The sequence below is a fragment of the Erinaceus europaeus genome, chromosome 2 (genome assembly GCF_950295315.1).
Source record: "Erinaceus europaeus chromosome 2, mEriEur2.1, whole genome shotgun sequence".
Taxonomy (NCBI): domain Eukaryota; kingdom Metazoa; phylum Chordata; class Mammalia; order Eulipotyphla; family Erinaceidae; genus Erinaceus; species Erinaceus europaeus.
This window is the reverse complement of record NC_080163.1, coordinates 48,070,713-48,094,467: the sequence shown is the minus strand read 5'-3', so window position 1 is coordinate 48,094,467 and position 23,755 is coordinate 48,070,713. Positions and strand designations below refer to the sequence as shown.

Sequence of the window (23,755 nt, the reverse complement as noted above, 5' to 3'; positions counted from 1 at the left end):
TCTTTTTTTGCTCTGCCCCCTCTCCTAGTCATTTCCTTTCCCTTGTCACTTCAGGTGAAGAGATACATAAAAGGTGATGTATCTGATTAATAAACAAGATACTGCTTCCCAGCTCAGCCATGAGTCCCTGGTCGCCTCTCTACCGCCCGCAAAGCTAGACCAGCAATGCTGGAAAGTGAGTCCCACCCCAGAGGTTCCAAGACTGGGGGAAATAGAGGCTCTATAGTGGAAGCAGGAGGTTCCTACTGTCTTAGGGTTTAAGAAGACAGTAGATATTTATTTCTATAATAACATTGTTTGGCCACTGTGTTAACTTTGAAAAATCCCTTTGTTAGGATTTGTTGTATCATACACACCATCACCATATTTTATGTCCTTTGACATTATTTGTATATAGCTATACCACTGGTTGCTTCTGTTCTCTCTGGACTAAGCTTTTAAAAGTGTCAACATATCAAAGACTCAGCCTATGTATTAAAAAGACTCAGTCTGTGCTTTAAAAAGTTTGAGACATTCAATCAGTTTTTCCACTCTCATATTACTTAGTGATTTATATGACTACGAATTAATAGGAGTGTACATAAACACCATTCTTTTTTTAATATTTATTTATTCCCTTTTGTTGCCCTTGTTGTTTTTATTGTTGTAGTTATTATCGTTGTTGGATAGGACAGAGAGAAATGGAGAGAGGAGGGGAAGACAGAGAGGAGGAGAGAAAGATAAACACCTGCAGACCTGCTTTACCGCCTGTGAAGCGACTCCCCTGCAGGTGGGGAGCCAAGGTTCGAACTGGGATCCTTATGCCGGTCCTTGTGCTTTGCGCCACCTGTGCTTAACCTGCTGCGCTAGAGCCCGACTCCCCTATAAACACCATTCTTATCACCAAAAGACTGTGTCCCATCCCATCCTCCCTCACCACCCCCCCATGAAGCTGAACATTCACCCTCACCCTCCACCCAGGGTTTTTACTTTGGTGCCCTACTACAAATTTAGTCAGATCCTGCTTTGAGTTTCCCTTTCTGTTATTCTTTCTCAACTTCTGTTGATGAGCAGTATCATCCCATACTCGTCTTTGTCTTTCTGACTTAGCTCACTTAAGATAATTCCTTCTAGCTCCATCCAAAATGGGTCAGAGAAGGTGGGTTCATTGTTCTTAATAGTTGTGTAGTATTCCATTGTGTATATATACTACAGCTTTCTCAGCCACTCATCTGTTGTTGGTCACCTGGGGTGCTTCCAGGTTTTATCTATTATGAATTATGCTGCTTTTATGTTGTGGTGAATGACATTGATTGACTTATGTATGTTGAACCAGCCTTGCATTCTTGGGATAAATCCCACTTGGTTGTGATGAACAATCTTTCTGATATACCACTGTATCCGGTTGGCCAGGATCTTGTTTAATATTTTGGCATCTATGTTCATCAGAGATATTGGTCTATAGTTTTCCTTTTTTGTTGTGTCCCTATCTGCTTTTGGTATCAGGGTGATGTTGGCTTCATAGAAGGTGGAAGGGAGTGTTCCTGTTTCTTCGATCTTGTGGAAAACCTTTAGAAGTATAGGTATTAACTGTTTCCTTAAGGTTTTGTAGAATTCGTTTGTGAAGCCATCTGGTCCAGGACTTTTGTTGTTGGGAAGATTCTTAAAAACTGTCTTGATTTCTTTGTCTGTGATTGGTGTATTTATGTTGTACTTCTTGGTTCAGTTTTTGGAAAGGCATATGTTTCTAGGAATTCTTCCATTTCTTCCAGATTCTCTAGCTTGGTGGCATATAGTTCTTCATAGAAGTTTTGCATGATTTTCTGGATTTCTGTGGTGTCAGTTGTGATATCTCTTCTATCATTTACAATTCTATTTATTTGAGTCTTCACCCTTTTTTTTTTTTCTTAGTGATTCTGGCTAGGGGTTTTTCAATCTTGTTTAATTTTTCAAAGAACCAACATTTGGCTTCATTGATCTTTTGTATGGTTCTCTTATTTTTTATGTTGTTTATTTCTGCTCTAATTTTAGTGATTTCTGTACTTCTGGTTGCTTTAGGGTTCCTTTGTCCCTCTTCCTCTAAGTCTTTAATGCATTCAGTAAGGTCGTTTATTTGAGCTTTTTCTTGTAATCTAATGTGTGATTGTATGGCTATGAATTTCCTTCTCAGTACTGCTTTAACTATTTCCCAAATATTTTGATAACTTGTGTCTTCATTTTCATTTGTTTCCAGGAACATTTGAATTTCTTGCTTGAGTGTCTCTCTGACCCAGCAGTTCTTAAGCAGTATGTTGTTTAGTTTCCAAATTCTGTGACTTTTAATAATTTTCTGTTTGTTGTTAAATGTTAGCTTTACTCCACTGTGAACTGAGAAGATACTTGGGATGATTTCAATGCTCTTGAATTTGTTGATGCTGTCTTTGTGGCCTAACATGTGGTCTATCCTTGAGTATGTACTGTGTGGTTTTGAAAAGAATGTGTATTCCAGTTTTTTGCAGTGAAGAACTCTGAAAATGTCCAAGAGGTCTAGTCTGACCACCTCTTCATTTAATTCTCTAGTTTATTTGTTGATTCTCTGCTTCGTTGATCTAAGTGTGAGAGTGGGGTTTTAAAGTCTCCCACTATTATTGTATTACTATTGATGTATTTTTTCTTTTTTTAAATTTTTTTAAATATTTATTTTATTTATTTATTCCCTTTGTTGTCCTTGTTGTTTTATTGTTGTAGTTATTATTGTTGTTGCCATTGTTGGATAGGACAGAGAGAAATGGAGAGAGGAGGGGAAGACAGTGAGGAAGAGAGAAAGATAGACACCTGCAGACCTGCTTCACCGCCTGTGAAGCGACTCCCCTGCAGGTGGGGAGCCAGGGCTCGAACCGGGATCCTTATGCCGGTCCTTGTGCTTTGCACCACCTGTGCTTAACCCACTGTGCTACAGCCCGACTCCCACTATTGATGTATTTTTATAGTTTTTTCAGTATGTGTTTGATGTATTTACATGGTCCTTCATTGGGTACATAGATGTTAATAATTGTTAAGTCTTCTTGGCTGATTGATCCTCTAATCATTATGTAATGGCCTTGTTTATCTTCTGTTACTTTATTTAATTTAAAGTCTATTATGTCAGAGATGAGAATGGCTGTTCCTACCCTTTTTTGTGGTCCATTAGCCTGTATGATAGTTTTCCATCCTTTCACTTTAAGTTTGTGTTTATCTTATTGGGTCAGATGGGATTCTTGCAAGCAGCATATGGTTGTGTTGTGTTTTCTGATCCATCCTCCCACTTTGTGCCTTTTAATGAGTGAGTTTAAGCCACTGACATTTATTGATATTATGGATTTAATGTATTGTAGTGCCATTATTCAATAATTTTTTTTATTTTCTCTGATATATGGCAAGTATTATAGTGATGTTCTTGTTTATAAGAGGTCTTTTAGAACCTCTTTCAGGACAGGCTTGGTGATGGTTGCCTCCTTTAACTGTTGTCTGTCTGAGGTTTTGAGCCCTCCATCTAGTTTGAATGAAAGTATAGCAGGATATATTATCCTTGGTTGAAATCCTTTTTCACTCAGGGCTTGACAGATAGATATCTTATCATTCTTTTCTGGCTTTTAGAGTTTGAGAGAAGTCTGCTGATAATCTTATGGGTTTCCCCCTGTATATGACTTTTTGTTTTTCTCTTGCAGCCTTTAGGGTCCTTTCTTTGTCCTTACTTCTTTTCATTCTAACAATGATGTGTCTTCGTGTCTTCAGGTCTGGATTGATTCTGTTTGGGGCTTTCTTGGCCTCTTGAATCTTAACGTCCTTTCTGTTGTTTAGGTCTGGGAAGTTTTCTTTTATTATTTCCACTAGAATGTTTACTTCCCCTTCCTGTCTTTCTTCCTTTGGTAGGTCAATTACACAAATGTTATTTCTTTTGAGAACATCCCATATGTCTTGTTGTTTTCAGTGTCTCTCAATCTCTTTTTTAGCTCTTTTACCTCTCTCTTTGTTTTCTCTAGCTCATCCTCTGTCTGGCTAATTCTGTTTTCTGCTTCTGTTAGCCTACTTTCCACTCCCTCAGCTTCTTTATTCAGTTCTGTTATAGTATTAGCTTGTTCTGCTAATTGACATTTTAGTTCAGCTATTTCAGCTTTCAGTTCTCTAGTTACCTCGAGGTAGCTAGTGTTTTCCTTGAGGGTCTCATCTGTTGTTTCCCTAATTCTGATAGCCCATAGTTGTCTTCATTTCTGTGATTATTAGGTTTACTATTGCTTGCATACTTTTCTTATCTATGGTTACTTTTGACTGATTTGGAGTTTCTTCTGGGCTCCTGTCTTGGTTCATTGTGATAGCAGTTTTATTTGCTCTTGATTTAACTATTTTTTTATTGATGTGTTTTTTATTTTTCTGTTCTATCGTTCTTCAGTTTTTATGTTTTGAGTACAAGCCACACCATACTAAATACCTTTATGACAAATGCAGTCACCAACCTCAGAAATTACAACAATAGTAACTGAAGCAAGGGTTGATGCAGTTTAACCAGTACCAGTTAGGCAAACAACACCTCCAGTCCAAGAAAAAATAGCAACCAAATCCAAAAGAAAAAGAAAGAGAAAGGAGAAAAAGGAAAACAAGAATAAACAATTATGCAAATCTACTGCCCTCTGTAAATTCTAGAGATAGCAAGAGGACAAAGGGAAGTAGAGAAGAGAGACACACAGAGAGTCCACTCTGAGTCAGATTTCTTCCCCAAACTAATTCACAAACAAGCATCAGTGAATTCAGAAAGCAAAAGAATGAGGAAAGAAGAAAAGAAGACAAGAACAAGAAAAAAAAAGAGCAGTGAAAGGAAAGAGTTTTTTATTATTATTATTTGAATTAGCTAGGAGGAGGGAAAAAGGAGAGGAGAGTGGAGGGAAGAGGTAGAGTGAAACAAGTTCCTCTCACAATGAATAGGACACCTAGTCACCCTATTCAGGGAATCCAGACAATTCTATGTAAACAGGGGGACTTGTGAAGACTCCATTCAGTGAAAACCAGAATCTCCTTTAGAACACTGTGGTGGGGGGTGGGGTGGGAGGAGAGAACAATGCACTTTATGAAGGCTGCTGGGCTCAAAAAAAAAAAAAAAAAGAATCAGAGAAGCTAGATTTATCGAGCCCAGGAATATTTTATTCCTTTCCTCATTACCTTGGCAATTAAAACCATAGAGTCTGGAATCAGAAATTCCTACCTCTAGAATTCAGCACTAACATTTATTTAGCTATTAGACAAATCATTCAAAGTCCTTGAGCCTTAGTATTTTTAACTAAAAGAATGGGGAATAAAAAATCGGTGCCTTGAGTTTAGTCAGGACCTTTCCCTTGTTCTGTTAAGTACATTTTGAGCTATAGGACTGGCAAGAGTATATAACTACATAAACAATATTGTTCTAGTCATTGGCTTTCCGGTATAGAAAAGGAAAGAAAAGGCAAGGAGGGGGCAAGGGTAGTACCTACATAACAGAATTTCTTTTTTACATTTGTTTATTTAATATTGGATAGAGACAGAAAGAAATTGAGAGGGGGAGAAGTAGATAGAGAAGGAAAGAGACACAGAGACATGGGCAGACCTGCTTCACCATTTGTGAAACTTTTCCCCCTGGTAGGGACCAGGGGACTGAACCTGGGTCCATGAATATTGTCATGTATGTGCTTAACCAGGTACACATCCACCTTGCCCCCCTAACAAAATTTCTTTGCTAATTAGTTAAAAACATATATGTGAAACTGCTTAGGACTATGCCTCGTACTTGGCAAATGTTCAAAAAGAGGTTATTCTTTCATTATTTACAGGTATGTCTGGAGCAGACTATTAGAAAACATATTTTAGGGAACACTCTCAGAATTTCCAAATTGATAATAAACATATATTTCAAAAGACTAAGTTTGGAGAAGCCACATTTTCTAGGACAGGAGAAAAGGGATAGGAGAGGGAAACAAACAGGCCATCTTCCTATGAGTAGTAAGGTCTGCTGACATAGAGAAAGGAATGCCCCTACTGGGCTGGTTCTGGAGATTGTAACTTGCACAACAGATTCAAAGGATTTCTGGAGACACATCAGTAATTGGAGGTTAGAGGAAGTGGGTGAGGGCGGCCAAGCCCCTGCAGAAACACTTTGCATTTGGCTCCTAGCCCTGGGCTTTAAAGCTTCAGTCTGCAGGAAGGATATTTCTGTTAAAGATGTGTGCAGGTTTTCAGGATGGCCCAGAGCCTACAGGATGCTCTGGACCAGGATGTACCATCAGTGTTCAGACAGAACTGGGGCCCACAGAACAGAGGGAGTGTTCTGGTTTTCCTCTCCAAGAAAGGGCTGTTTTTACTAAGCACTTAAACGATTTCCTAACCTCCAACTGCATGATGTTCTGTGGGGGGAAGTGTTTTGGGAGCCAGAATGTAGAGAATTGATTATCCAGAATCAAGGGATGAAATGCAGGATATTGGCAGAGAGCCCTGGGACTATGTGTGTCTGCTTATATTTTCTACTCTTCACTGAGAACGAGTAAGAGAGCTAAGGCTGGGATTGAGATGTTGAGTGACTAGTTGAATTAGAGAGTGGTTCTATTTGCTACACGTGCCAGCACTATGGCTCTCTTATCTGAAGATAAGATCATCTGATGAGTCTAGTTTGGTTAAACTATAACCTCCTCAAAGCCAAGTGTGATTTCTGCTATTACAGGTCAACAACCATTTGTCTGAAAAGCCTTGGGACTAGAAAAGCTTCAGGATTGGGGACTTAAGGCAGTATGCTTCATGTGCTTGTATAGTATGAAACAACTTCAGTGGTCTGGGACAGCACCCTATAATCAAACACATTAGCAACCCAGCACCAGATTCTATAAATATTAACATCAAATGGAATAAAGACTTTAACTAGTCTCTGGATAGTTTGGTTAGGTTGTCACAATTTGAGTTAGGAAAGAACTTCTAGTTACCAGTATTCTGCATTCCAGAGTTGTGGATTAGGGATTTTAAGCTTAAAAATCCCATTTCTTTTCTTTTTTTAAATTTCTGGGTTATCTGTAGCATCATGGCTATGGCAGATATTGTTGACATCTAGAATAAGACATCTCAGTCTTCTTCAAAATGATATTTGATTCTGGAATACAGGCGACAGTTTATTCTTAGTGACCTGTAAATTCCTTAGGATTAGAAAGATCCTAAACTAAAGAACAGGAGAGAATGTTTATTGAACCCAAAGGTTCTCTGTCATCCTGGACAGTAGCACTCATGAGCTATACTGAAAACTAGTCATGAGTACAGCATAGTTAACACCGTTAGCAAATAAGGAAAGGGCCTCATGGTGTATCTGAAATAAAGAAAAATTATTTATGCTGTGGCATAAGGGTAATTTGCTAGAGGATGTTCATTCATGGCTCATACTCAAGTCTAGTAGTGTGCTGGTAAGGCAGAGTAAAGGAAGGGAGAGAGGAAGAAAAGAAAAGGAGAAAAGAGAGTCACTGGTTTATAGTGTTTGTCAATTTATGTTGTATAAATAGTAGGTCTGCCTTTAAGCAACTACTGATTTAACAATGGGCTTGTGAAATTCTTGAATATTTCATAGTTGGATTTTATGAATTTGTAGGAGTTAACTCCTGCATGTCACTGTCATCCACATCCACAGTTTACTGACAACTCTGGAAGATGAGATTGAGCTCATGGAAAGGAGGCTTGTGGCAAGTATTCTGATATTCTAGCCCTGCCAGTAATCCATGGCTACATTCCCACCTCAGACTTGGTACATATCCCTGTAGGCAGAGCAAGAAAACAATAAGAAAGAGATAGAGGTAGAGAGATAGAGAGAGGAAGGGCATGGGCAACACACTGTTTCCCTTTATTCAGGTAAATGTCCTTCACCTGAGGGTGTGAGGAGGGTCCCTGCCAACCTGACACGCCCTGGAAAAAATAATAAAACCTGTTTTCTTTTCCAGGCCCTCCAACCTTTTACTTGGCCAGATAAGGAAGTCAGACTTGAGCCCAAAGTGTCTGAGCCCTTCAATTAAGATGCTTACTTTCCCAAATACTTATTTGAAGAAGTAAGGCCCTTCCATAACACAGGAATGAGACTGATGCCTGCTTTTAAACAAGGGTAGAAAATTCCAGTTTATTTTGAATTCAATTAAAATACATTTAGGTTCTTAGTTTAGTTCCTCTGTTAATTAATGTCTTCTAATTCGGTCTCCTGATAACATATTTCTACCAGAAGCTTCTGAGAAGGGGCTAACCTGGTATTCAGTCCACAGACACATTTGAGACATTTATTATGTACAGGCATTTTCTAAGTGCTGGGTCAAGAAAGAAAATATAGTTTCTGTCCCAGGACCTCAGGGACTTAATGAAGGAGACAGTCAAGAAAATAGTTAAATTACATTCATTCAGTCACACAACAAATATTTATCAAGTGCTCATTAGGTGCCAGGCATTTTGCCAGGCACTGTGATACCATGGGGAGCAAAACAAATTAGTTTGTAATAGCATAGAGTCAAAAGTCCAGTCATGAAGAGAGACATTAATTCAATGATCACAGGGATGAATGTGTAACTAAAAACTGAAGTAAGAGCTCTGGAGGAATGCAAAATGGTCCCAGAGGACAGGGGGGAGCCTGACCCAGTTAAATGAAGTCTGGAAAGTCTTCCTTGAAGAATTGACAACCAAATTTAAAATGGGGGGGGTTTAAACAAATGAGGGGCGTAAGAGAAATAATCTAGACAATGGTGGGAATAGTGGTTTCAAGAAACTATAAGGTCAGTTTGTAGAAAGAACATAGTAGGAGGTGGGGAGGGGGAGGGCAAGCTGTGTGTGTATGTGTGGAGGCAACCAGAGTTGGCCCTCACAGAAACCTGAAGGACATCTTTAGGTCTTGGTCTTTACTACAGAGCAACGGGAAATCTCAGAAAGGTGTATATAAGCTGGGAACAAAATGGCAACTAAACTCAACATTGCAATCAAGTAGGTGAATAGCTGCTATGGGAACTTTGGTGATTCAACTAGTCTAAACTGGCATGTATAGTGTGTGGAGGAATAGGGAGGCTAGTGGGGAGATGTCCAAGTAGGCTTTCTGGAGGAGAGACTAAGATGAATTTTGGAAGGGTGAGCATTACTTATCCAAGTCAAAGAATAAGGATGGATAAAGGGTGGAAGGGTGGAAGAAGGGGGAGAGAGTGCTGGTGTGTGTGTGTGTGTGTGTGTGTGTGTGTGTGTGTGTGTGTGTGTGTGTGTGTGTGTGTGGTGTGTCTGTACACCACATGCATGTTTGGGGGACAGGGGCAAACTACAAGAAGAACAAGCAACAGGACCACATGAGGAATACCTCAGAGGTCATGGTGAAGTATGGGTTTTTTCTGTACAGCAACAGAGAACCACAGACCCAGTCAATCAAAGATTTTCAGTAAGGGGGTAATACATAGATTCACATGTCTAAGAGGTCACAAACAGTAGAGTCCATTGACAGAACCAAGGTGTGTGACAGAGACCTCTGCTATCTGCTTCAACAGCCCAGATGAGAGAAGGTGTGAGTTCTGCACTAAAGCAATTACAGAAAGAATGGAGGACAGATGGTCTTAGGAGATATTACAAAGGTAAAAATTGAAAAGGCTTTATCATCAGCTGAAGGGGTGGGAATGATTTCTACTCTACCAGGAGAACAGATTTTTCTGTTTGTGTTGAGTCTTGTCTTATGACCTACTATATGTGTCCTTGAGTAGAATGTTGTTCATTAATTGATCGTTTCTCAGTTAACATTGGGAATTATACATTTTAGTTTCTTATTATTTCTATTAATATTTTATATATTATATTAATATCTTTTTCTTGTTGGCTGTGGAACTTATGATACAAGTGAATTAAAATTTGCCACCAGCATTGTGAGTTTATCAATATTTGTTTTACATTATTTGAAGCTAACAGTAGATACCCCAAAACTTAAAATTTTATTTTATTTATTTTTTTTAATAAATATTTTTTATATTTATTTTTATTTATTTATTCCCTTTTGTTGCCCTTGTTGTTTTATTGTTGTAGTTATTATTGTTGTCATTGTTGTTGGATAGGACAGAGAGAAATGGAGAGGGGAGGGGGAAGACAGAGAGAGGGAGAGAAAGATAGACACCTGCAGCCCTGCTTCACCACTTGTGAAGCGACACCCCTGCAGGTGGGGAGCCAGGGCTTGAACCAGGATCCTTATGCGGGTCCTTGTGCTTAGCGCCACCTGCGCTTAACCCACTGCGCTACAGCCCGACTCCCAACTTAAAATTTTATATCTCTCTACTGAATTTTTCTACTTATTTATTTTTTATTTATCAAAATGAAACATTGACAAAACCATAGGATAAGAGGGGTACAGCTTCACACAATTCTTACCACCAGACCTCCGTATACTAACCCCTCCCCTGATAGCTTTCTTACTCTTTAACCCTCTGGGAGTATGAACCCAAGATCATTGTGGGATGCAGAAGGTTAAAGGTCTGGCTTCTGTAATTGATTCCCCACTGAACATGGGTGTTGACAGGTCAATCCATACTCCCATCCTGTCTCTCTCTTTCCGTAGTGGGGAAGGGCTCTGGGGAAGCAGAGCTTCAAGGCACATTGGTGGGGCTGTCTGTCCAGGAAAGTCTGGTCACATCCTGTTAGCATCTGGAACCTGGCGGCTGAAAAGAGAGTTAATATACAAAGCCAAACAAATAGTTGGACAATTATGGACCTAAAGGCTAGAATAGTTCAGGTGAAGGCATTGGAGGGTCCTCCATTTTGTAGATATCTAGTAGGCATATTTTAGTTATATTTCAAAGGGCCTGTAGCTATACTAGTGTTTTGTTTTGTTTTTGCCTGAGCCTGAAATCTGATATGCAGGTGAATCCTAACTATTGTCTGGGAAGATGATGTCATGGCTGGGAAAAGGACCAGAAAATAAGAAAGCTGGATCAGGGAAGAGAGTAGTTCCCTAATATGGGAAAGGGGTATAAATATTACTGTAAATCCCATCAATTTGATGTGATCTGGGGCCCATAATTAGCTTAGGAGTCTATGTGACCTCTGCATCCTTCTTGTTATACTTATTATGCAGTGATTCCTTTTACCTTTGATGATTTTTTTTTCTAAAACCAACTTTATCTGCTATTATTAGCTATCCCAACTTTGAATTTTTTTGTCAACATTTGTCTGCTATCTACTTTTCAGGCTTTTGCTTTCAATGATTTTGTATTCCTCCTTAAGTTTTATTTCTTGTAGTTAGAGTGTAGATGGTCTTTAAAAATCCAGTATTTCACAAATTTAGTTCACATATATTTATTATAATTATAAATACATTTGGGTTTATTTATGCTAACTATTTTTGTAGTTAGAGTGTAGATGGTCTTTAAAAATCCAGTAGGGGAGTTGGGCAGTAGTGAAGCGGGATAAGCTCACGTGGCACAAAGCGCAAGGACCAGTGTAAGGATCCCGGTTCGATCCCCAGCTCTTCACCTGCAGGGGGGGTCGCTTCACAGGCTGTGAAGCAGGTCTGCAGGTGTCTATCTTTCTCTTCCCCTCCTCTCTCCATTTCTCTCTGTCCTATCCAAGAACACCGATATCAATAACAGCAATAATACCTACAACAAAAAAACAACAAGGGCAACAAAAGGTAATAAATAAATAAATAGACATTTATTTATTTATGCTGTAGTTCACAAATTTAGTTCACATACATTTGTTATGATTATAAATATGTTTGGGTTTATTTATGCTAACTATTTTTGAGGAATCTAAGCAATTCTCTATTGTTGTTTCCTTTTCGAATTCTTTGAGTAGGTTCTGTTTTATTTATTTCACTTCATTTTCCTTGACCCTTACCAGCTGCTACTTAAAATTAATAAATTTTTTTTCTTTTACTAGTTACCTTTTACATAAATAGCTGACCTAACAAAAATACAAAGTTAACAGACATCTCTAAATAAAAGATAAAGTTTTTAGGTGATGGCATATACAGAGACAAAGAGCTTTAATCAGAGCATATATGAAAGCAACGGTAATAGCTACTTCACGTATATTGGACTTGAGGACACATGTCTGGTTGTCGCCATAACAGACACCAACATACTCACCTTTCATGACTTTTTACACTCTGAAAAATATCGTCACTCTTAGGTACTATACATTACTTAAGGAATGATGGGAACAATCTGAGGTTAGATTGGGGGAGGGGCAGGTAGCAAGCAGAGTCATGATTTTGCATGTTCAGGAAGGGAAGAGAACACCTGAGGACCTGCTTACTAAGGCCATTCAGCTGGAGTGTGAGCTCCTAATGCCCCCTAACAGCTGGTAATTTCTCCTGAGCAATGAGAAGCTGCCTGGAGTCATACTTCAAGGTTGACCCAGAGGCAAAAGTCTAGGCTGAAAGTATTGAGAGTCAATATCTGGATCATAAATGAATAGTGAGTAAATGAATATCTGGATCATAAATGAATAATGAGCTTGAGGAGACAAATGTATGCACTAGGCAGTAGGTAAAAGCACTATTTCTAGTAATAACACTGTAGACTCAGTGATATCACTTAACATTCTTATTAAGGGGATTAAGGTCAAGTAGGGGCTCTATTTCTACAGACCACATGTGAGGTTCAATGTTACTAGTTGATGATTTTGTATAGCCCATCTGTATGTTTTGGCTTCATCTTATGAAATATGGAAATACTATTAGTGTCTGCCTCAAAGTATTATAGTGAGAATTACATGAGCTAACCTATAGCTCAGAACATGATGATCACTTATTATAAGGTCACTAAAAGATCAATGTGTACAGGTATTAGCATCTATATATGTTTATAAGATGAAGCCCCCACATCTGTTTTCTGGTCTCTTTTCTTTCACAGCTCTTGTAGTCATTAGTACTTTATTTACCTAAATGGTGAGACCAGTTGATGCTTTAAAATTCTAGTTCTAGGGCTGAGTGATGGTGCACCTTGTTAAGTACACGTATTACCATGTACAACGATCTGGGTTCAAGCCCCTAGTGGCCACCTGTAGTGTAAGGAACCTTTGCAAGCAGTGAAGCAGGGTTGAAGGTGTCTTTCTCTCATCCTTTCTGTCTCCACCCCCCTCCTCAGTTTCTCCATCCTGTCAAACTAAGGGAGAAAGGAAGGGAAGGGAAGGGGAGGGGAGGGAAGGGGAGGGGAGGGAAGGGGAGGGGAGGGGAGGGGAGGGAAGAGGAGAGGAGAGGAGAGGAGAGGAGAGGAGAGGAGAGGAGAGGAGGGAAAGAAGAGAGAAGAAAAGAAAAGAGAAGAAAAAGAAAAATGGTGACAGAGCTGTGCGTTTATGATGCAGACAATTGAGCTCCAGTGAGCTCTAGAGGGAAAAAAATTGTAGTTCTAATTATTATTTTTTTTGGCTTTACTTTAACAAAATTTTTGTTACCCGGGTTATCACTAAGGCTCAGAGCATGCACAACTCCACTCCCTGTTCATGATGGCCATTTCCTCCTTCCTATTTTTTTCCCTTTTATGGTAGAGGGTGAGAAGGGTGTGGAGGAGGATAGGAGAGAAAAACAGGGGGAGAGACACCTGCAATATTGCTCTACTGTTTTTGAAGTCTGCCTGAGGGGTAAAACTGTGATAAATGTGAAGCATTAGCAACAAGATTTCTTTAATAAAGTTTTTATTAAAGTTATAAGCTCCAGTTAACATCCACACCTGCCTTGTTTCCCAGGTCTGCTTCTGTTCCCATCAGCACACACGAGTTTTCTTTACACAGAACACTTGGTGTCTCCATTGTGGTAAGCTGGAGAAACCCTTTAGCCTCTCCCAGCAGGTCTAGTGTGGGAGGTTAGGCATACTGTCTGGGGCACGTGGGAAGCACCTACTCACTGGAGGGGGAGGGGAGAAGAAAGGGAAAAAAAAAAACCTCAGGACCAGTCTCAGTCTCTGTGGGCCTCTGGGTGTTATTTTAGTGCCATTTCGGTGTTAAATTTGAGGATATGTCTAGATCAGAAGGAGGGACAAAAACAGCTTTTCCCCTTAACCCAATGGTAAAATGTGTAGTTCTAAAAAAAAAATTAAAAATGCAGTTTGGTTCAAAGCCATGTTCAATTAGAAAGTGAGAAATGGCCTGAAAATCTTTCCCATGCCCAGAATGTCTCCCTGACCACTGGTCATCAGAGGACTATTTACTGTAGGTATCACCTGGATAGTCTGTGGTTGTCAAGCAACAGGGGCCTGTGCCTTGAACTTGCTTTCTGTTCTTGGAAGTATCCACTGCACCTTTGCTGGAAGAACATCTTAAAAGTTTGTTGAAATTTTTTTACAGCCCTGAAAGCACCATAGCCACACAGAAAAACCATGGCTGAAGGAGAAATCACCACCTTCACGGCCCTGACTGAGAAGTTTAATCTGCCACTAGGGAATTACAAGAAGCCCAAGCTCCTCTACTGTAGCAACGGGGGCCACTTCCTGAGGATCCTTCCAGATGGCACCGTGGATGGGACAAGGGACAGGAGCGACCAGCATAGTGAGTACCATCTCTCTGATAGCCTTTTGCCTTCTGTTATCTTAGTCAAGGTTGGAGAAGGGAAGATATCTCAGTCCTAGAGCCCTCTTCTCTGAGTTCTGTTAGGCACACCACACTCAGAATGAGCTGGGATGACATGAAAGTGAAAAAGGTCTGAGTGTCAGACATAGGGCTTTGTGAGGGCTGCAGTCCACCTGAAGATGTTCTTTAAACATCTTCAAAAGTCTCTCTGTTGACCTAATACAACTGCTTTGAGATCAGACGTGTCTGCTAGTGTTCATGGATTATGTATTTCCCCACCTTGAGGTGGCCCTCATGATTGGTCAGAGTCCTGCTTGTTCCATGACAGGAAGAGCCACATGGGGCCAGGACAGTAAACCCTGCATAAAGACGCAGGTTCGGTTTCAAGTTAACTTACTCTCCAGGTTATGTTTCCACTGGGCTTGATTTGTGAATCGTAGTTCATAATCATAGTCTTACACATCATAAATTATGCAGCTCTCCCTCTGTGGATCATGCAGATGTGGTTGTGGAGACCGGAAAAGGTAAACTCTTTCTCCAGACATTATAAAGAATGGAAAGCTGGAGCGATTTGAGCCAAATGCACAATATCTTTCCAGGCTCTCCTGCTGGCCCAGATCTCTGACAGTGTTTACAAATGCAGATCTGAACAAAAATCCCTTCCTTCTGCTTGAGTATACTTGCATTGGTATGCATGTGTGCTATGAGGTGTCAGGGTTGCTATGGGGTTTTCACCAGCATCACTGGGGTCTCAGATACTGCAGGGAGGCCAAAGGGCAGATAAACCCCTTGCTACTGGCTTATCAGTCCAAAAGGTCAAACATGCTGTGAATTGAGAGAAGCAAACTATTATGTTATAGAACAATAGAAAGTGGAAGGGTCTGTAAATTGACTTTAAAATAGAGTGCAAAATGCTGGGCTTGATGTGATGGCTGATGTGTCAGGTAGTCTCAATTAGTCCTAGAATATGCCCCAATCGTTGCTGGACACCCCAATGGTGCTCATGCTCGATCTACCTCAGGGGACTTCTGTAATTTCTTCTATCAGACTGCCTCTTAGGAAGGTAAGAGTCTAGATTCAGGTTTGATTTGGGAGCCTCTCGCCACTACTCAGCTGTAGTACCAGGGCTGAGAAGGACAAAAATCTGAATGAGTGGGGCTGAGGGGAGGATGTGCAGAAAACCATCCCTGCACTTTCACTCCTGGGAGCTTGGAATGATCCACATACTCTCTGCAGAGTCAAGGGTCCTAACCTAGAGAGCCTATAAGTTAGTGTTCATAGTCCTACACTGTCCCTTTCTAGCCAGGGCATCACCAAACAATTACTATTGTCTCCATTTTGCACTGTAAAACCGTCTTCAAGTCTCCAACCCCATGACCTTCCCAAGCACCCTCTCCTGTGTAGAAATTATGTCTGCAGAGTCTCCAGATGTCTAACCTTGAGGAAAATACTGAAGCTCACTTTTCTTGCTTGTGGAGTGGGAATAGCAACACTGTCTTGTTGGCAGGGGTGCAAATCCCTAAAACCCTGCCGGCCAGAGAATGCTTGGCATAGATGCACCATTGAATGTGGTTCTGTCGCCCTCTCCTGCCCAGTTGGTGGTATTGCCACAGTCCTCAGAGCATCCAGGGTTATGAAGAGTCTACCTGGACATGGGTGGAGTGGCTGACCCCTGGCTCACTGAGAAAGCAGCACAGTCTGTTAAGGGGATATTTTTTTATTCTGAAATTGTTTGTAAAACTGGGTTGTGGTTAGAGAGCCACCAACAAATACTTTCTTCTGGAAGGTCTAAAAGTCATTCAAATGTATGATAGAACTATAAGACTTGTGGATCTATAGAGTAAAAAAGAAAAAAAAAAAAGAAAACTCCTTCTTGGACCTGATGTTAGTGCACCTGGTAGAGAGCACATGTTACAATACTCAAGGCCCCAAGCTCAAGCCCCTGGTCCCCACCTATGAAGGTGGGGGGGGGAGCAGTGTCATGAGTGGTGAAATAGTTTTACAGATGTCTCCCCTCTCTTCTCTCAATTTGTCTATCTCTATCCAAAATGAATAAAATATATAAAGAAACAAACCAAAAAAAAAAAAAACCCAACTTTTTAAATAGCTTCTCTGTCTTTAGTCTATCCTGGGGAAAAAACAAGAAAGTTGTCAAAATTAGTCTTCTTACTGCCATTAACATAATAAGTTTCCAAGTACCTAACAGAAAGTCTCATTAGAATGATATGAAGGACTTCCGGAGGCGGAGCTACGAGCAGCAGATCGCTTCTCTCCTCTCCTCTCCTCTCCTCTCCTCTCCTCTCCTCTCCTCTCCTCTCCTCTCCTCTCCTCTCCCGGATCAACTAGGAATACCAAAGGAGACCACCCGGACCGAAATAAGACAGGACTAGAATGACCACAGGAACGCAGTAAATCACCCGTGAGTACAAACACGCGTGGCTGGTGACAGAGAGGAGAGAAGGGCCTAAGGAGAGATTAAGTGACTGCTAACAGTTCAACAGTTTATCAGTGGAGACACCACCTCCAGTCTCCACCAACAAGGGGACAGCGGAAGGGAGGAAAGGACTCCCCAGAGACTCACCAAGTGCAACTCTGAGTCTCCATTGCTACTACACTCAGAATCTAGAGCAGTGACAGGGAGGGACACCAGGGGACAGAGATCTAACCGGGAAACTCAGGAGAAGACCTATACCTCGGTGGCATAGCTGAGGGGCTGTGAAAGTCTCTTTGCATAACCACTGGATTATCTCTGCCACACCCTGCTTTATCTCTTGGTCAGGAGTCAGTGATTAAGCTAAGAAGCCTATTGATAGTTTAAAAGCCCTCAGGCTCCCATAGTTTACAGGGAAGAAAAAAAGAGGCTTTTACACCACTGAGCTCCAACTCAGGGATTGAAAAAACTGTTAACTTCCACCACGGTAAACCCTTTAATTAAATTACTTGGACACAAGTCAATCCAGGCAATAGTGATCAATAATTTGAAAAGTACTGATAAAGGGAACTCATAACATAATATATAAAATGGTTAAAACAACAAGAAAAAATATTGGAGACTCGAACCAGGACAAGAGTCCAGCTAAAAGTCCTCCAGAGGGTGAAGCACAAAACAACGAGTTCAACATCCAAACATTAGCTAAGGAAATAATAACAGGAGTGAGTAAAGAATTTGAAAAAATTGTAATCAGAAATGCAGGAACAACAAATGAGAATATGGAAGAAAATTCTAATTATCTCATGGTTATTAGAGAGCTGAAAGCTGAAATTGCTGAGCTAAGAAGGCAACTAGCTGAACAAGCTAAAACAGTAACAGAGCAGGGCAACAAAATAGATAAACTCCAGAAAGCAGTAGAGGGCAGAGAGAATAGAATCTATGAGGCTGAAGACAGAATTAGCAAGATTGAGGATGAATTAGAGACAACTAACAAAGAAGTAAGAGATCTCAAAAAGAGATTAAGAGATGCTGAAAACAACAACAGAGTCCTATGGGATGACTTCAAAAGAAACAATATACGCATTATTGGCTTACCAGAGGAAGAAAGAGAAGGAGAGGAAGAAAGCATTCTCTAGGCCATAATGGATGAAAATTTCTGTAGTCTAGACAACACCAAAGACATAAAGATTCAAGAAGCCCAGAGGGTCCCAAACAGAATTAACCCAGACCTAAAGACACCAAGACATGTCATACTTAGAATGGAAAGGAATAAGGATAAAGAAAGGATCCTCAAGGCTGCAAGAGAAAAACAAAGAGTCACCTACAAAGGAAAACCCATAAGATTAGCAGCAGACTTCTCCATACAAACACTATAGGCCAGAAGAGAATGGCAAGATAACTGTCGAGTGCTCAATGAGAAAGGCTTTCAGCCAAGAATACTATATCCTGCTAGACTGTCATTCAGACTAGATGGAAGCATCCAAACCTTCTCAGACAAGCAACAGTTGAAGGAAGCAACCATCACCACGCCTGCCCTGAAAGAAGTTCTGAAAGTTCTCCTATAAACAACCAGACCACCACAAATAGGACATATATCAAAACACTCTAAAACTCTACAAGAATGGCGTTAAAATATCTTCAGTCTTTGATATCAATAAATGTCAATGGCCTGAATTCACCTATTAAAAGACACAGATTAGGAAGATGGATCAGAAAACACAACCCAACAATATGTTGTCTACAGGAAACTCACCTAACTCAACAAGACAAACACAGACTTAAAGTGAAAGGGTGGACAACTATCATACAAGCCAATGGCCCACAAAAAAGGGCAGGAGCAGCTATTCTCATATCTGACATGATAGACTTTAAAATAGATAAGATTAAAAAAGATAGAAATGGACACTACTTAATGCTCAGAGGATCAGTCAATCAAGAGGACTTAACAATTATTAATATCTATGCACCCAATGAGAAGCCATCTAAATACATCAAACTTCTACTGAAAGAGCTACAGCAATATATTAACAGTAACACAATCATAGTAGGGGACTTCAACACCCCACTATCTCAACTTGACAGATCATCCAGGAAGAAAATCAGTAAAGAAAAAAGGGAGCTAAATGAAGAGATAGATAAACTAGAACTATTGGACATTTTCAGAGTCATTCATCCCAAGAAACTAGAATACACATTTTACTCAAATCCACATGGATCATTCTCAAGGATAGACCATATGTTAGGCCACAAAGACAGCATCAGCCAATTCAAGAGCACTGAAATCATCCCAAGCATCTTCTCAGACCACAGTGGAATTAAACTAACACTTAACAATCAACAAAAGATTAGTAACAGTCCCAAAATGTGGAAGCTCAACAGTACACTTCTTAACAACTTCTGGGTCAAAGAGGAAATCAAGGAAGAAATCAAAATGTTTCGAGAGTTCAATGAAAATGAAGACACAAGCTATCAAAATATTTGGGACACAGCTAAAGCATCCTAAGAGGGAAGTTCATAGCTATACAAGCACACATTAGGAAACAAGAAAAGGCACAAATAAACAGCCTGATTGCACATCTTAAAGACCTAGAAGAAGAACAACAAAGGAATCCTAAAGCAACCAGAAGGACAGAAATCACTAAAGTTAGGGCAGAAATAAATAACATTGAAAATAGGAAAACCATACAAAAGATCAATGAAAGTAAATGTTGGTTCTTCGAAAGAGTAAACAGAATCGACAAGCCTTTAGCCAGACTCACAAAAAAAAAAAAAAAAGGGAGAAGACCCAAATAAATCAGATAGTAAATGAAAGAGGAGATATCACAACAGACACTGCAGAAATTCAACATATCATGCGAGGCTTCTATGAACAACTATATGCCACCAAGCTAGAGAACCTGGAAGAAATGAATGATTTCCTAGATACCTACCAACTTCCAAAACTAAGTAAAGAGGAAGTGGGTAATATGAACAGGCCCATCACAGCTAATGAAATTGAAACAGTTATCAAAAATCTTCCCAAAAATAAAAGTCCTGGACCAGATGGTTTTACAAATGAATTCTACAAAACTTTCAACCTCTACTTTTAAAAGTCTTCCAGAAGATTGAAGGCACTGGAATACTCCCTGCCAGCTTCTATGAAGCCAACATCACCCTGATACCAAAAGCAGACAGGGACACAACCAAAAAAGAAAACTACAGACCAATATCTCTGATGAACATAGATGCTAAAATATTGAACAAAATTCTAGCCAACCGGATACAGCAGTATATCAAAAAGATTGTTCATCATGACCAAGTGGGGTTTATCCCAGACATGCAAGGTTGGTTTAATATACGTAAATCAATCAATGTGATCCACCACATCAACAAAAGCAAGACCAAAAACCACATGGTCATATCAATAGATGCAGAGAAAGCCTTTGACAAAATACAACATCCCTTTATGATCAAAACACTACAAAAAATGGGAATAGATGGAAAATTCCTGAAGATAGTGGAGTCTATATTTAGCAAACCTACAGCCAACATCATACTCAATGGTGAAAAACTGGAAGCATTTCCCCTCAGATCAGGTACCAGATAGGGCTGCCCACTATCACCATTACTATTCAACATAGTGTTGGAAGTTCTTGCCATAGCAATCAGGCAGGAGCAAGGAATTAAAGGCATACAGATTGGAAGAGAAGAAGTCAAACTCTCCTTATTTGCAGATGACATGATAGTATACATGGAAAAACCTAAGGAATCCAGCAAGAAGCTTTTGGAAATCATCAGGCAATACAGTAATGTGTCAGGCTATAAAATTAACATTCAAAAGTCAGTGGCATTCCTCTGTGCAAACACTAAGTTAGAAGAAATTGAAATCCAGAAATCAGTTCCTTTTTCTATAGCAACAAAAACAATAAAATATCTAGGAGTAAACCTAACCAAAGAAGTGAAAGACTTGTATACTGAAATTATGATTTCAAAGAAATTGAAAAAGACACAAAGAAGTGGAAAGATATTCCATGTTCATGGGTTGGAAGAATTAACATCATCAAAATGAATATATTACCCAGAGCCATCTACAAATTTAATGCTATCCCCATCAAGATCCCAAGCACATTTTTTAGGAGAATAGAAAAAATGCTACAAATGTTTATCTGGAACCAGAAAAGACCTAGAATTGCCAAAACAATCTTGAGAAAAAAGAACAGAACCGGAGGCATCACACTCCCAGATCTCAAACTGTATTATAGGGCCATTGTCATCAAAACTGCTTGGTACTGGAACATGAACAGACACACTGACCAGTGGAATAGAATTGAGAGCCCAGAAATGAGGCCCCACACGTATGGACATCTAATCTTTGACAAAGGGGCCCAGACTATTACATGGGGAAAGCAGAGTCTCTTCAACAAATGGTGTTGGAAACAATGGGTTGAAACATGCAGAAGAATGAAACTGAATCACTGTATTTCACCAAACACAAAAGTAAATTCCAAGTGGATCAAGGACTTGGATGTTAGACCAGAAACTATCAGATACTTAGAGGAAAATATTGGCAGAACTTTTTTCCGCATAAATTTTAAAGACATTTTCAATGAAACGAATCCAATTACAAGGAAGACTAAGGCAAGTATAAACCTATGGGACTACATCAAATTAAAAAGCTTCTTCACAGCAAAAGAAACCACTACCCAAACCAAGAGACCCCTCACAGAATGGGAGAAGATCTTTACATGCCATACATCAGATAAGAGTTTAATAACCAATATATATAAAGAGCTTGCCAGACTCAACAACAAGACAACAAATAACCCCATCCAAAAATGGGGGGAGGACTTGGACAGAATATTCACCACAGAAGAGATCCAAAAGGCTGAGAAACACATGAAGAAATGCTCCAAGTCTCTGATTGTCAGAGAAATGCAAATCAAGACAACAATGAGATACCACTTCACTCCTGTGAGAATGTCATACATCAGAAAAGGTAACAGCAGCAAATGCTGGAGAGGGTGTGGGGTCAAAGGAACCCTCCTGCACTGCTGGTGGGAATGCCAATTGGTCCAACCTCTGTGGAGAACAGTCTGGAGAACTCTCAGAAGGCTAGAAATGAACCTACCCTATGACCCTGCAATTCCCCTCCTGGGGATATATCCTAAGGAACCCAACACATCCATCCAAAAAGATCTGTGTACACATATGTTCTTGGCAGCACAATTTGTAATAGCCAAAACCTGGAAGCAACCCAGGTGTCCAACAACAGATGAGTGGCTGAGCAAGTTGTGGTATATATACACAATGGAATACTACTCAGCTGTAAAAAATGGTGACTTCATCATTTTCAGCCGATCTTGGATGGACCTTGAAAAAATCATGTTGAGTGAAATAAGTCAGAAACAGAAGGATGAATATGGGATGATCTCACTTTCAGGCCGAAGTTGAAAAACAAGATTAGAAAAGAAAACACAAGTCGAACCTGAAATGGAATTGGAGTATTACACCAAAGTAAAAGACTCTGGGGTGGGTGGGTGGGTGGGGAGAATACAGGTCCATGAAAGATGATGAATGACATAGTGGGGGTTGTATTGTTAAATGGGAATCTGGGGGATGTTATGCATGTACAAACTATTGTATTTACTGTTGAATGTAAAACATTAATTCCCCAATAAAGAAATAAATTATTTAAAAAAAAAGAATGATATGAACCTGAAATGGACATCTGCATACAGTCCACTGAAAGATATTCCATTGGTGGGAATCTCTGACTGACAGAGATGATGTCTGGGTTTGTCCTTTGACAGCTTCTCAGTCATGGCTGCAGGTAACTGTCAATGCTAGTGGTAAACACATGTCCCACTGCCACATGAGGGAAAGAGGAGGGGCAGTGGGTACAGGCTGTAAAAAAAAATCACTGCAGATTCCTATGGCTTTACTTTAAGGAGCAAGTAAGTGGTGGTGCCACCAGGAATGGGAAGATCTTGAAAGATGAACAGCATAGAGAAAAAACAAATAGTACAATTTCAGACACAGAGCACTTGAAGAAGACTTTGAATACCAGGAAGCTCTCCTCGAAATTATAACACCCTCTCCATTTGTCTGATTATCTAATGAATTCCTCCCTCACTGCGTTGTAGCTCAACACTGCAAATGTTGTGCCTAACGCATCCACGCACTTGGCATAATGAGCACTAGGCATTATTTTGATGAGTGAATGAGCTGTATTGTTGGTGAATAAGTTCAAATTCAACATTGGGTCCATTAAGTGTCTACCTACCACCTGATGTGTACCAGGCATTGTGATAGACTCTCCTTTCTGCCTGGCCACAACACTGCGAGGATATTAATTACCACTACTCTCCAAACACGGAGCTAACAGGTCTTGTAAGTAGTTAGTAACCAGGAAAAGTTGGCATTGACACATAGCTTGTTCTACTCAGACTAAAAGCTCTCCCCATATCCCACCACCACCGTAGCAGCACCGCCATACATTTGATGACCAGATTCTGGGTTCACAGCTCGCTGTGTGTGTCACAAGAGTGTCTGTGTAGGTCCCATCACTGCTATTCACTAGTTCCCCGTTAGCTCAGGATAGCTGCTTCTCTTGCAGTCTCCTCATTCTCAAAACAAAGATGACATGGGAATTTTCAGTGTTATGCTATTTGTGGAAGTATCTGACACACTTTAAAGCTCATACATACTTGCTAAATGATGCTTTTCACATCTTCATCTTCGTTTTCCCTGGGTTTACTTACCCTTCCTCCTCAACCACCTGATATTTGTGGAGTCTGTTTGGCTTTTGTTTTGTTTGGGTTTTTTTTGTCTTGATAGAAGGTGAAAGAC

General features: G+C 40.0%; 1 protein-coding gene across 6 annotated transcripts in view; it reads left to right on the top strand.

The window, feature by feature from the left end:
• Positions 1 to 23,755, top strand: part of FGF1 (fibroblast growth factor 1) — a 141,849-nt gene that overhangs the window by 94,335 nt on the left and 23,759 nt on the right. For 5 of the 6 annotated variants that reach the window (XM_060180208.1, XM_060180207.1, XM_016186376.2 and 2 more), the window contains one exon: positions 14,275 to 14,475. In XM_060180208.1, the coding sequence (XP_060036191.1) occupies positions 14,307 to 14,475 (169 nt within the window). In that variant the 5' untranslated portion in view covers positions 14,275 to 14,306. Of the gene's footprint in view, positions 1 to 13,707; positions 13,745 to 14,274; positions 14,476 to 23,755 lie in introns of those variants that run through there. The other variant, XM_007518996.3, reaches the window with a different exon arrangement.